The following is a 15,347-nucleotide window of genomic DNA, read 5'->3' on the forward strand; positions in this document are numbered from 1 at the left end:
TGGCCTTCAAAAATAAAAATCTACCTGCCTCTATAGGAATTTAACATAGGGGTGTCTATACTCATACCTCCTGTATTTTAGGGAGGAACATGTATTTATTTACAATACGTTATTCATTCACAAAGAAAACGGGTTGGATTTTCCTAATTGTTTTTAATTAAGGCATTCATTTTTATTCCTCTTTTTAATCAACTTTAGCATGGGTTTGTAAACTTTCTCAAGCCACTGTACATACAGCCTCAGGGAGGCGGTGGTAGATGGCCAACACACACTCCCACATTATTGCATTTGTGCATTCTTCCTCATGCACAAGCATAAATAAAAATACTATGTATGAATACAGGGGCACACACAAAAACTTTCACAGGCATGTATGAAAATATGGATGCAGGCAAATACACACACTTTCTGCGTGACTAAGGAAACAGAATTTGCCATCATACTTTTGCTGTGAGACAGACACTGAAGTTCACAAAGTTACAGAGCAGTTGTGCTGCTGTGCTGATGGAGGATGCTCTACTTTTGGCAGTTGAAATTGTTACTGCTTTCTCTCTCTCTCTCCCTCTGTCTTAATGTCTGTGTTTCTCATTCTTCACACTATTTCTTTCCCCATTTGTCCTTTTCTTTTTGTCTATCTTGTCTGTTTTTCTCATGCTCTACTGAGAGGTGAGGTGACTGCAGATCAATAGAGGGTCGCACACACCACAACACACACACACACACACACACACACACACACACACACACACACACACACACACACACACACACACACACAACCACCAACCTACACAAACAATTTAAACTGCTGACCAGGTTGATTTCATTCATCCATATTATCCATCCGGAGACAACACCATCCTGATTATGGATTACTATGGCGATGTTTCGATTGTAGAAGAGAGGTCACAGTCAGAGGTGTGTGTGTGTGTGTGTGTGTGTGTGTGTGTGTGTGTGTGTGTGTGTGTGTGTGAATATTTGTGTCCCATCCTTTTGTGCAGTGTAAATGTGAATATTTTTACCGTGTGTTTTGAATGTACAGACATGTATTGTTGTTGATATTTTAACTCTTTAAAGATTAGAAAAAAGAAGAAAACAAGAAAGAACGGGAGAGACTGGGAGAGAAAAAAACACATAGGAATAAAATAGCAAGATTAAGAGTATTGAGGCAGAGAGTGAGCTTGTGTGTATCAGATTCATGTGTTAATCAATAAGCTCTTTGTTGCTTTGTGGGTGTATCCAATAGAGCCAAGTGCTGGAACATGATGATTTACATCAGCTGATTTGTACCGAACCACTGCAACTCAGAGGAGAGAGGGGGACAGTTGGAGAGGCAAGCTGTGTGGAGGAGGTTACAGGAGGAGGAAAAGTGAAGGTAAAGAAGAGTAGAGCAGGAGAGAAAGAGAAGAAAAAGCAGGCAGGGTAAATAAGAGGAAGCACATTATGAAGAGGGGAAGTGACCGGAGAATAGGAAAGGGAAGAGAAGGGAGGGGAAATGAGAGGAAGCGAGCAGAGAGAGTGGAGGCAAAGTGAAGCCAGAGGGGAAACAACGCTAAGCAGGAATATTTGCTGATGAAAGACAAAAAAGGACTTGTACATAGCCTAGCATAGAAAAACTGACCTGCCTCAGGGTTCATTCAAATTCTCTTTGTGATCTGTGCAATTATATGTTTTATAGGCATCACACAGAAATGTGCAAGGTTTTAAAAAAAATTACTCTCATGCTTGCTTTACAGAGGGCCTGTACTGCATTCCTACAAAAGTGACCTTATCTTTTCTGAAGTTAGGGACTTCTTTAATGGGTGCACTACAAAGAGCTTCATCAAAATTACGTCATGAGACATAAAAATGCGTTTCTTTTCTTAACTTTGGCATTACATCGAACGGACAGAGAGAAATGTTGTTTTGAGCACCAAAGCTCAAAACATTTCATTGATGGAAAAACATTCTGCATATATCACAAGGCATTGAGCCATTGCTGTTCCATACAGATTTTCTCCCTTTGAGCCGAGAGAGACAGACATATAAGTAATAACAAAGTAATTGAAGTGTCTTCCTCTTCTCACAGGCAGAACACTTTTGTTTGAATAGGAAACATATTTGACACAATAAAAGACAGTAAGGGCCAGGGTTGTGTGGTGTGTGTGTGTGTGGTTTGGGGGGGGGGGGGGGGGGGGGGGGGGGGGGGTTGTCTGGTGTCTTCAAGATCCACTTCAGATGCAGCTTCAATTGTGTAGAGCTAGGTGGTGCTGTCAGTCTATCCACGGTGTGTGTGTGTGTGTGTGTGGTGTGTGTGTGTGTGTGTGTGTGTCATGGAGCGATCAAACCTCTTTCTTATGTGAAACATTTGCATCAGAGTAAGAGCTTTGTGAATATGAACCTGGATGACACATTTATTATCCTGAATTTATTGTTGAATTCAGATCATTGCAGCTCATTATTAACATTCCCTTTTGATGAAAAAGCAACATGAAAAGCTGAAACAGCACAGTTGGCAGTAAATTATCATATTCGTAGGGAGAAAAATTGTTGTTTTAGTACGCCATCTTACCTTCCCTCAATCCACTAATGTATCACACTCAAAACCGATTGAGCCAGCTTTAACCAACCTATATAATAATATGTGTAATGCTGGACAGGTGCCTTCATGTGTAGTCACCTCATCCCTTCAATTTCTTGTTAAGGCTCTGGTGATGGATTGGTCACTGCTAAAGAGATTGCTGACTGCGTAAGATGTCAAAGCACACAAGCGCGCACACACACACTTGAACATCATAGATTATTTTTAATGGTAAGTGGTCATGAGTGGATTTCAAAGCTCGGTGGTGTACAGATAGATTAAGGATATTTAGAGATTGTGTGTGTGTGTGTGTGTGTGTGTGTGTGTGTGTGTGCATGTGAGGGGCAGTGTTTGTGTGTGCATGTGTGTGTTAACTGTCTCTGAGCTGTGCATACGCTCATGCATTTGGCTGATTGTAGCATTTTATCGATCCATTCCAACCAAATCAATCAGGCCCTAATCGACCCGATTATAAAGGGTAAGATGTGAGAAACGATGGTTGGGTGTGTGTGTGTGAGCACTGATGCCATGTTATGCACTTAAATCCTAAACTGCACGCACATACAGTACACACACCCAAACAACACATGCATGCAGACACACACACACACACATGTGCGCGCACACAAACTTAAAATAACATTGTGGGCTGTTCTTTGTAAACGTGTCAAAAAGACCAGCAGCGTGCTGATTCTGTCTGTACAACAATCAAGCATTAGCTGACTGTGCATGTCATTCTCTGCCCCCATATATTCATATCTAATAACATAAATTACACAATTGATGTCCAAAATGAATGGCAAGTAAATCATCCAATGTTAATATCCCAGTTAGACTTAATCTTCCATTGCAGCACCTGTCAGTGAGTAAGAAATTAGAACATTATCATTTCATGTTATCAACAATTGTATTTTATTGTAAGGAAGAAGTTTTATGATCTCAAGTCATGCCCAGCATAGCTCTACCCAACTGTAACCTGGCTTCATGTCTAATCAGCCTGAGGCTACATCCACACTAATGTTTTTGTTTAAAAAAAATATATATATATGTTGTTTGATACATGTATGCCGCGTGTCCACACTACTCTGACATTTCTGAGCCCCTGAAACAGAGACATTTGGAAATATTTACGTCTGTAAACTCTGGGATTGCATTGTAGTCTGGACAGGCACAAACGGAGACCTTTGGAAATGCCGACGCAGACATCTATGTCAGTCAGTCTTATCGGTTAGAAAGGCTAACATACTGTATCTTTGAGTAACAGTTCACCCAAGCATATTAAGAGGTAAAACTTACCTTTTGCCATTGCGTAACGAGTTGTTGTTTTGCACTTCCACCCACACCCAAATGAAGACTAAATGAAGCCTCATTCCTCAAGCCTCAAGTATTTCTTCTTGAGGTTGTCAGCAACACGACCAAAGTAAAATGTGTGTTTTGACAGGAAGCTAAAATATAAAAAAGATAGAAGTCTCAAGTTACAAGCATCTTTATCTTTGAGTCTGTCGAGGTTGTTGACAGGATAGCTGATGAGAAGGTTAAATGTTACATATAATAGCATCACAAAGACACACACCAGTAGCACTGCTTTGTTACTTTAAAGATTAGTCTTTGGGCATTTTATGGCCTTTAGTCAACAAGATAGCTTGAAGACAGGAAAGGGGAGAGAGAGGACGGATGACATACAGCAAAGGGCCGTGGGTTGGATTTAAACCCGGGCCGCTGCCAAGGCCTTAGCCCACAAGGGGCTCACATAATGTTTAACTTAAAGGCTGAAAAACATCTGGTGTGTATAGAAACATCTAGTAAACTCACAATGCAGCACTAGCCTTGAGAAGAAGACAAAAAATTTCATTTTGCTGAAATTGGTCACATCATTGCACTCACACTTGACACACTGACACTCTGAGGCAATTCCAAGCTTCAGATTTGCTTTTTGATCATACTTTCTGACATTGCAAAGGTTTTTACAGTATAGCACATCTGTCAGTCCCCCTCATTTTTATCATTACAATTGTCTCTCAGCTTCGGTCTGTCACATTCCCAGAGGCCATATCTCTCGTTTTCTGTCTCTGCTTTCTGAGAGCATCCAGTCTCACCTTTCTATCTCTCTCACCCTCTCTCACTCTTATGCTCAGGATGCAATGTCATTTTGTTTGACAGATCTTTGAGTCCCCTGTCGAAGAGAACAGAGGCAAAGTCCTAATCTCTCATCGTCTGGCTGGCTTTCCTTTCTTTCCACCTCTGCTTTTTTAGAGAGGCAGCAAAGCTATGTTGAATTTGTCTACCCATTTTTTTTGCTGTCATTCTTTTAGATGTTCTTTTTTAAGAATCTCTGCCACCCCCCTATGTGTGCTCATCCGGAAGCTATTGGTCTTGTTCTGCTCTTGAAAAGACATATTTACTCAAATTGGATAAGAATGTAAGCTAATGTAAGGATGTTTTTTTCATTAACAATGTGCATTTCTTCATCTAGCTATCTGTCTTTTTCTGGTCTGCCTTTTTTTGCCATCCATTGTGGTAGCTGCTGGACAGTTGCACCAAAGTAGCTTGACAAGAAAGTGACATAATGCTAACTAAGCATATCAAAAATAACGAAACAAAAGGTTTATACTCATGACAGAAAGGTGTTAATAAAGTGCTAAGACAGAAGAGGGTAGGAGATGAGTGTAGAGACAAAATGTCAGTAAAGAACAAGCAAGTTAGAAGGCAAAACTAAAAGAAGAGGTTGCTATAAGACGGAAGGTAGCGCTAGATGGTGAGAATGATGTGTGTAAGATGGAAAAGGGGACTGTGACAGAACATGAGTGTGTGCGATACCGAGAGGCATCAGTTGTGCTGAAGTGTTTATTTGATATGGATGGGCAGTGAATAAGAAAGGTGCAATATTGTATAACTTGATATTATTCTGTGTTCTGCCTGGTGAGGTCATGCTGGAAAGAAAGGGCACATCTATATGCAGACATACACACTTAAAAATGCTTGTGTACTTGCTTGTGTAAAGCTTCAGTATCACTGTGGAGCTTTTACATTTACAATTCCATTTGGTAGATGCTTTTGTCCAAAATGACAGACAAATGTGGTACAATCCAAGTACAGCAGATAAAGGAGAAGCCTTCAAAAATAAGTGCCTCCACACTCAGTTCCCCTGAGCCACAAGTGCCACAGGGCTTGCAGGGGCATGAAGTAACATATAAGTGCCTGGAAAATTACTTTTTTATTTTTTTATTTTTTAGAATGAGCTAGAGAAGGGTAGAGAGAGAGAGCGAGAGAGAGAGAAAGAGCAGGAGTTTTTGTTGTGCTTTCCCAGTTCCTAATTTATCAAAAACCAGATAAATAAACTTGCAGTGAAAATCTGCTTTGATCGTCAGATTGGCCATGAAAAAATATGCCGTCGCTGGACTTTTCTGTACTTGTACCTGCGTAAGCTTTTAGTCTGAAATGTTGGCAGCACTTTGCACTTAAGAATTACATTTTCATAATGTTGGCTTCACTGTTTTTTTGCTGTCTTGTGCAGAAGACCCAGCCAGCAAATCACAGTGCAGTGACTAACATCTGTACGTTTTGTGCCTGTTTGTAGCATGCATGAGCATGCTCATGTTGTGTGAGAGAATATGTTGCACACTTGTGGGTTCCAGTGTAGCAGGAAGCCTCTGGCTTTACTGGCAAAGTCCCCTTTCTTTACATTTGGCCGCTATAGACACGGAACAGAACACGTATACATACACAAACACACATCACGGGTCTATTCAGGTATTACGTGGAGGCCCCTAGAACACTGTGTTGACAAGCCCTGTGCTAGGCTAAACGCAGACTCAGTGCAATACTCAATAGACACGGATTCCACTATATAACACAGTTAGAGCTAACATGGTGTCACACACACAAACACACACACGCAGAGTGGCAACATGATGGGAAGCATTTGTTAAACAGTAGACACATACTCTGTCACAGGAATGCTGGGCTCCTTGGACGTCCTCTATAGCGTCCTCATCCACAAGGTAACTCAGAAAAAGTGTGCATGTACAAACAAGCCATTCAGGATTCACAATGTTGTTTTTTCTTGTTTCATTTAAAGAAATGTGACCAACATATTGCAGTATTTGCCTTATGTGCCTTCCTATTTTCTAACTGTAATCATACACCTGTGGATACACCTTTAACATTTTTAAGTAGGTGACCTGTCGTGATTCACTTTGATGTTTAACCTGAGTCTTTAGATTGACTCACGAATCGCGAGACTCTAGTCTTATTAACTCGGATCAGTTGAGTCCTAGAACAATTCAATCTAAATTGATAACAGCACCACACACAAACCTCTTGCAACATTAGCTACAACCATTCCTAGCCATCTTTGCTGCAAAAAGCTTTATAACTTAAAATTTTGTAGGCAACAGCAACTCCACAAGTCAACTCAAGCTACTGAGTGAGCATACTCTGACCCGCATTTTTCCATTGACATTGTATGCATTACCTCTAAATCTCGCTTTGCATTGTACTGTATAATGAAGTAAATTGCAGAAAATTGAGCGAATTGGAGAGGTTTTTCTCTGTGTGAGTGGGGAGCTACTGGGGTAGTGGGTAGTGACTATGAGTAGAGCTCTATAAGAATCTTTGAACATAATTCCTGCTACTCCACTCTAATCAACTGTGTTCATAATGGATGAAAATTATAGAAGAAATTAAAAGAATAACCAACTACATTGTGTGTGTGTGTGTGTGTGTGTGTGTTTTTTCTCTTTAGCTGATGGCGGTGTATGAGGAGCAGGAAGCCCAGCAGAGGGGTGTGGCTGGCACAAGACTAGCACCCAGCCCTGACCTCTACCAATCCGAGCTCTCTGTCTTCCAGACAATCGCAGGGGGAGAGATTGAAGTCAATTCCTCAGCCCTAAAGTCCAGTGAGTTTTAAAAAAAAATGATTTAACTTATCTTGGCCCATGATTCTGAATTCAAATCAATGGAAATCTTTATGTTTGCAAATCAACAAATGTTAGACATGAATTCACAGCAACATTTTGAGATCTGAGGGATTTACATCTTGATATGTGGTGGTTGTTCTTAATTGCTACATGCTTTGGTTGTACTTTTGAAATATTACACATAAGAGTTTTACAAATTGTACAAGCAAGAAGATATTTGTCACAGCTTGTACCATGCGATATAAACTATATTCATCCTAGCCGCAGTTATTATGTAGTGTTTGTCTGCTCTCTAAAAGCAATGACATTTTTGGCTCTGAAACTTTTTTATTAAATCACAACATTTAGTCCAAATTAGTATTATGCCTATGAAGACAAGACAGTAGGCCTGCACGATATGGATATAATGGATCATGATTTTTTTAGCTTAGAATTCAAATCACGATTCTCTGCCACAATGTTTTTTCACCATGACTAAACAAAACAAAACGGCAGTACCAAACATAGATTTTTTTGGCACCTATAGCAAATTGTGCATCACCACAAGCCTGTAAACATAGAGGCTTCAATAAAGAGAAGGGAGAGCTTGGGAGCAATTTAAAACCTATTTTATACAGTCTATCTTTAAAACTCAGAAGAAAGTAGTAACGTTTGTGATACAGTCAGCTCGAAAAAATAAATGAGAATCAAAGTCATTAAAAAAAATAATACATTTTTTTATTGAAATAAAAAGCACAGTTATTTAAAAATTAAATCGGGAACAGGGTGAAGTGAGATTGCCATTTTTTATTTTTTTATTTTTTTACGATTAATCGTGCAGGCCTATAAGACCGTCCATGTTATCTCAGGCAACCACAACCGCTCTGAGTCTGCTGGCTCTTAGAGACCAAATACTCCAAGTAGGGCTGCACGATTATGGCCAAAATGATAATCACGATTATTTTGATCAAAATTTTGATCGTGATTATTCTCAAGATTATTTGTTGATTTTAACCAAAACAAATTTTATCGTCACATAGGCTATTTCTAACTGCGAGAGGGAGTGTGATGGACGCTACTCACAGAGAGACGGCTGATTATTATGAACGGGTCCAGCACGGGTCGAACGGCGGATTACGTTGTGTCTATGAAATGTCTGTATCGTCACTGCGCCGCATTTTTATGAACTATGATATTCTGGCCATGGGTCACATCTCTGGACCAGGTCCAGCATCTCAGTCTCACACGCTATTACTCTAGCAACTGAAGGTAGTTGCATTCAATATCTTTTTCTGTGGTCTTCGCCGTGGCGGCCGCGATAGTCAGAAGTGTGGACCGGCGGCCGCTGTGTGGCGGGGCACGGAGAGTAAGAAGAGAGAAAGCTGAGGAGAGATCCCACAAAGGCAAGGCTTTACAGACGAAATGGGTCATGTAATGTAAAAATAAACCATATCAATATAAACAGCATTGCAGCGGATGCGAGGACATTAACACCGGTGCGTCCTAGAGGAGCTAACAGCTAACAGACGCTACTAGCACCGACTAGCACTGGTCACTGCTGTTGTCTGAAAAACAACAGACGGGACAAAATGTTGTGTTTACTGGTAAACTGGTAAACCTTGAGACCGACGTAAAACCAACAGCTATCTGTTGAGTTTTCCTGCCGTTACTCTGTCCTCTGGGACTGTCTACATCTAGAGACTAAGCTGCGCGGAGGCAGAGAACAATTCTGACTGGCTCATGATCAGACAGCGGTTGACGGAGTGGTAGATGGGCTATGCAAAAAAAAACGGCGCGTTCTATGAAATGACGCTTTAAAAAAAATAATCGCTCGATCACGCAAATTTGATCGTGGGAAGTCGTGATTGCAATTACAATTCGATTAATTGTGCAGCCCTAACTCCAAGTAATACAAGTACTTCCCCCATTGTTGACTAGGCTGGGGCACACCAGTAACCCTTGTAGTATACAAACAACATGTTCTTAATACTCTTTTGAGTTTTCCCCACTCCATGAACTTTAAAAGTAGGTGAATATTTGCCAGAAATCCCTACTCTGCTTCTTGTACGTCCAAGGTTTATTGACACCCGGTCTAAATGCATTCTCAAAGGTCTCCTCTTTTACGAAGAAAAAAAAGTCCTTTGTGGAACCCCTGATTTACCTTTTAGGTGTAACCTGTGGGTCAGTGCATAAACGGGTCAATGTCACAAATGATGTTAGGCAAGAAACAGGTTCATTGGGACTGACGTGAAGGTTGACTGCTATAGACCACATAGGTAAAGGGATTGTAGGTCCCAAAGTCCCCAAGTCCCAAAACACCATTTTGGAGGGATGAATAGATGGCTAAAAGGAAGTCTGTACATTGAAACATACAAAGTAAGAAATAATACAGTACACATTTGAAACAATGGCTTGTTGGGTACAATATTTTCTTACATGTAGTTTCATTTCAATAATAATGATGTTAACTTTGAATTCCAGTGCAGATAAAGGTCAGGATGCGATGGGCATGGACAGTGCAGGACAGTAATGAAAACAAGATAAGGACAGCTAAAATGTGGAACACTCTCTCAGAGATGCAGAATCAGATGGCGCTGAAAGAGAAGACAGGAAGTGCATGTGTAATGTCAGGCGGCAGAACAAACTCTGGTGTCTGTCTGCTTACTGTTACGTGGAATAGACCTGTCTGAATACCCTTTCTTTCTTCTCGGTCTCCTTCTCTTTACTTCTTTTTTTTTTTCTTCTTCTCTGTCCTTGTTTCTTTTTCTCTCCCTTCCTTCATCTCTTTCTGTATTATGTCAAGTCAAGTGCCTGTTCAGCAGAGGTACTGTCCATGTGAGTGTGAGAGGGCTTAGAGCTGTCACAGTAACTTGTCCAAATGCCTTAACATAACAAACCATGTGGGTGATTGTGTGTACGTACAGTTCGCCAAAACCTATGCTATACTTCCAGTTGCCTCCTGCTGTCAGCTAATCACAGATTCCACTTTCCTTAGTTGGGGTACTATACCTGCTTTGTTGTACCATTCATCCAGTTAAACGCTTGACATTTAAACATAATCTGTTAAATGTTTTTTTTAATTTAATCATTATTTATTCAGGGAAGGTTTACTGATAGGAAGCCTCTCATTTGCAAGAACGCCCTGATCACATTCCCCCAGTTACACACATTCATACCTGGAAGCTGCCCAGTACAACCACCAGTCTGACCTGCTGGCCACTGAGCAGCTCCGCTGGAGCCGTTGGAGGTTAAGGGCCTTGCTCAAGGGCACCTCAGTGGTGGTACTAAGGGAGGGACAAGCGCTCTTTCACTTTCCCTACCCAGATTTTATCCTGTTGGTCTGGGGATTGAACCTACAACCTCCCGGTCACACGCTCTCTAATCTAACCTTTAGGCCACTACCGCCTCAAATACCTCAATTGTGAAATGGATCCGATCAGAAAGTTTCATTACTCTTTATTCTTGTTGTTTTTTAAATTTCTCAATCGTCTTGAAGGCCGTCAAGCAGTTTATTGAGCTCAACAACTCCCATGCTGGATCAAAAATCATAGCACAATTTTCTGCAGTAGTTTATTTCAATCATATTCCTATTTCCCTCTTTCCCTCCTATTAGATCTAATTTCACATACCATATATATTATAGCAAAAGTCACATATCTTGCATCTATACTACTTTTTATAGAATTGACATTTTAGCTGGTGTGACCATCCTAGCTTTTTTAAATTCTCAATATTGCGAGTTCCATCCATGATTCTGTTATCACAGAAACTATTGGGCTCTACATCAATGCTGCCATCAGTCTGTGACTGGCCCTAAATGGGCCCTCGTCGAAAAAAACACCACCAGGCTAAGCTACTTTTCTGGGGGCAACCCTGGAAGGGGCCTTAGCTATATGATCCAGACACTTTTAAGACAGGAAGTTTAGTCTGTTTCAATATGATTGCCTGTCAGCAGAGATTAGTAGTAATGTGTGACTGTCATGCTAGAGCAGAGGTAACAGAGCTCTGGAGACTATCACTGTCAGTGTGAGAAGGTCAGACTTAGGCCTCTTTCACTGTCCTATGTTTTGCCTCTGACGCTAACAACTTGTTTCTCTCTCACTGTCTCTACAAGTCTTTCTCCATGTCTTTTGCTCATTGTTTCTGCTTCTCACTGTGTTTCTCTTTCTAAAGTACAGCCCTTCACACACAATCAAATTGAAAAGCAAGTCTGTTGCGCCTACCCCAACCACTGCTGGGTAATGTAACTGTGCGCCACTTGTGGTTTGTCCCAGAAATGTCACCACAGACACCCAGTTTGTAATGCTGTACATCCAAGGGCTTTCATTCGTGGGCCATATGGTCAATGATCATTGTTTATTTGTTTATTTGTTTATTTCAAAGGATCCCCATTAGCTGACGCCAGCTAGACGACAGCTAGTCTTCCTGGGGTCCAAACAATACATCCAAAAGACAATAAATACAACAAAACATCACAAATATATCAATATAAATTCACAAACAAAACTGACAATGCAAAAAATACTACAAAACTAAATATAATAAGAATAATATAGCACATGATACAACCTCACTCAACCAATCCAGACAATATTATGATATTGAAAACAAATGTATCTAAGTCTTTTTTAAAACCAGTTTTTCCCTTGTTGTCCCGAATCCCAACTGGAAGATTGTTCCTATATACAATTGACCTATAAAACACAGTCCTCTTCATACAGTCAGATTTAGGTAGTGGTAAAGAAATCTGTCGACTATTCACCCCTCTTGTATAATGTGAATGCATATCTGAACAATAAGTTATATTATCATAAAAAAATTTAGGAATCCCAGTATTAATAATTCCATGAAAATATACTAACATATTAACAGATAGTCTATTCTTGACCTCCAACCAAGCAAGACGTTCATGCATCTCTGCAACCCTAGTTCTCGAAGAGAAGGTAAATTGTGTTACCTCATTCAGTGATAGATAGTGACTTACAGATATTGATACAAATGAAAATCTTTGAGATTATAACTTTAACTTTTCACTCACATGATGTTTCATACTTGAATCCATAAATGACTCAAACAGAGTCAGAAACCGAGGTTAACAAGCACCACAGCTCAAAATTGAGAGTCAAAGTGATTAGCTAGCTGAAAAGTGATTAGCTAAGGTACATGAACAGCATGAGAATGAATAGGGAAGACCACCAATTAAAGTGATTTTTTCTAGTGGAACACTTACCATGACCTATGTAGCTGCCAAAAGTGTTATCATGCCTAAAGTCTTAAGCTTAATGAAAGGGATGCAGAGATGTCAAGGGTCAAATACTGTACATTATATGTACATTAGTTGGGCTGCATGATTTTGACAAAGTCCAAAAGAAACCATTTTCACAGAGAAAATGTTGACATGTCAGAGTAAAAAAAGCACATGTAGAAATAGTAAAAGTAAGTATTGCTGTATTACATTAAACTGCTTCTCTTTCAGGGTCCTTGTGTTCATTGCTAACTCACTTTCACACAATCATGGCTTATTGGGAAACAATAATAGAACGAAGCAATTGTTAGTTGTACTATTATTAGTATACCTATATACAACAATACTCCTACAATATGTATGACTGAACTGTAATGTGGCCTTTAAACCAGGGAAAGACAACATGCAAGCTACTAGCTGTTATTGATATTCCACTAATAAAAATACAAGACAATATCCTGCTCTCCATAGCATGCTATAAGATATTGTTATATATAATCTAGCTCTATATAGTATTATGAGTGCAGTGAAACAGGGTAGTAGGGATTACTAGGTGAAAAAAAACTGACATTACATTTTGCTAAACTAGTAGAAAATCATTGATCTGGGAATTCCTCCAGGCATATGGACAGAATAGTATCACCATTGTTATCTATCTTAATGTGGCAATGGATATGGTTCGCTTGTGTCACAAAGGGATATTTTCACCACATAGTTTCTGGCTTTGTGTCCTGACAGGTCTCCTTCGGTCTAAAACTCATCAGTTTTAGTATTTTAGTATTTTTGTTTTTTTGATTATTTTCATTTTAATCTAACTGATTATCTTTTCCTTTGAGTTTCTTTATCTATTTCCTTCATCCGTTTCTCATTTTTACATTCTTTGTCCTCTATCCATTTATGTGTCTTTCCTTGCCTTTCTTTGAAGAGATGAATTGATTAGGGGTTGACTTTAATCCATACCCCCCAGCCAGTCTTAAGAGCACCAAGGGTCCATTTTGGGGAAAAATAAATATATGACCCTACAAATATCTTTTGGCATGTGTTCTGAGTAGTCCATTTTTGAGAGCTTCCTCCCTCACCCCACCTTTCCGTTTTTTTTTCCCAGTGGAACTATAGAAGCTAACATGACGATGGTTAATGTATATGGGTTTGATGGGCCCTATGAAGGGGATGCTAGTTTTGGGGATTGGCATTTCAAAAAATACACACCACACACCCACACACACCCCCACACACACACACACACCACACACACAAAACCCACCCCCAAACACACACACACACACCCCAAAACCCCAGACATAATAATAAACCCCAGTAATGAATGCTTTTTACTTGGATGCTTTTCCTCAGAGTTGATTTTCTTACAATCCACTGTTTCTTCTAGCTCTACAAGAGAAAGGCAATTGTATGGCGCTCATCCATCAGCTTCAGTTAAATGATGATTTTATGCAGTGGGCTGATGAGATGTGAAGAGGGAGACACTATCATATGTTACTTACATGCACACCGAGATCTACAAATTAGACAGTTATTAGCCATTTAGACGCATGAACACCAGTGTGTTCACTGAAGGGATATTAAAGGAAAGAATCATACATTAACTTCTCACACCCTCAAGCTTTCACACATGGAGCGGTGCACACACGCATCTTCATAAACAACATTCAGGAATGAGCTTTCTAATAACACTGCTATAGCAAGTAATCAAACAGATATGGGCATGCACACATACATGTCTCAGGCTGTGTCTGACGAGCTTGGATGATTAAAAGAAGTAGTAATGAAAGCCTTAGGTTTTGTTCACTTCACATGGTGAATATTTTAGGTTCATGCTTTCTTACTCATTGTTTACATTTTCCTTTGTCTTTTATCCTCTACAAAATGTCCACTGCCCACCAGTAAAAATCTATATTGCTATTTCTTTATTTTATTTTTAACAAGCTAAAAATGGGAGATGTACATCATGAGTTTCCATAGAGCTGTTTAATGTGCCTAATTGGTATATATTAGGTCCTCATTGGCATTTAGAACGTTTTTTTTTTAAACTCAGGAAGTTTGAGTTTGTTTCAAATCTTCTAAATCCTATTAAAATTGTCTAAGATTAAGGGAGAGTTATTTTATACTACTACTAAACTTTATTATATACTGTTTTAATGTTCATATTTGTATTTTGTGTCTCTACCAGAACATAGTTAAATGATAGCTTTAATGAAAAAAAAATGGCTGCTGCAGCTGTAATTAGCCTCTTTTGAGACACTTCTTTAAGCCCCTTCTCCACAAAAAGCTCAGTCTGCTCTTATTAGTCAGTGTTTCCACATCTGTGCTCTGCTGTCACTGTCTCTGTATGGTCTGGCTGTAACTGAGTACAGTATATAGCAGGACTTTATACTGTAAAAAAAACCCACCAACAAAGGCTTCTAAACCAAAAACTACACAACCTTACATGTAAAATGGACTTCATACATATAACTCTTTTCTAGTAATTTTCTTGATCTCAATGACTACTCAAAGCACTTTTACATAGTGACATTCACCATTCACACACATTCAATCACTGGTGGCCGAGTCTGCCATACAAGGTGCCGCCTGCTCATTGGCGCAGCATCAGGAGCACTTTGGGTTCAGTGTCTTGCCCAAAGAT

At 39.7% G+C, this 15,347-nt stretch overlaps 1 protein-coding gene across 4 annotated transcripts in view; it reads left to right on the top strand.

Annotated features, from left to right (window-relative positions):
- pard3bb (par-3 family cell polarity regulator beta b) overlaps positions 1 to 15,347 on the top strand; it is a 217,349-nt gene that overhangs the window by 37,113 nt on the left and 164,889 nt on the right. For all 4 annotated transcript variants that reach the window (XM_032529556.1, XM_032529554.1, XM_032529555.1 and 1 more), the window contains exon 3: positions 7,305 to 7,458. In XM_032529556.1, the coding sequence (XP_032385447.1) occupies positions 7,305 to 7,458 (154 nt within the window). The remainder of the gene's footprint in view (positions 1 to 7,304; positions 7,459 to 15,347) is intronic.

The sequence above is a fragment of the Etheostoma spectabile genome, chromosome 11, assembly GCF_008692095.1.
Source record: "Etheostoma spectabile isolate EspeVRDwgs_2016 chromosome 11, UIUC_Espe_1.0, whole genome shotgun sequence".
NCBI lineage: Eukaryota > Metazoa > Chordata > Actinopteri > Perciformes > Percidae > Etheostoma > Etheostoma spectabile.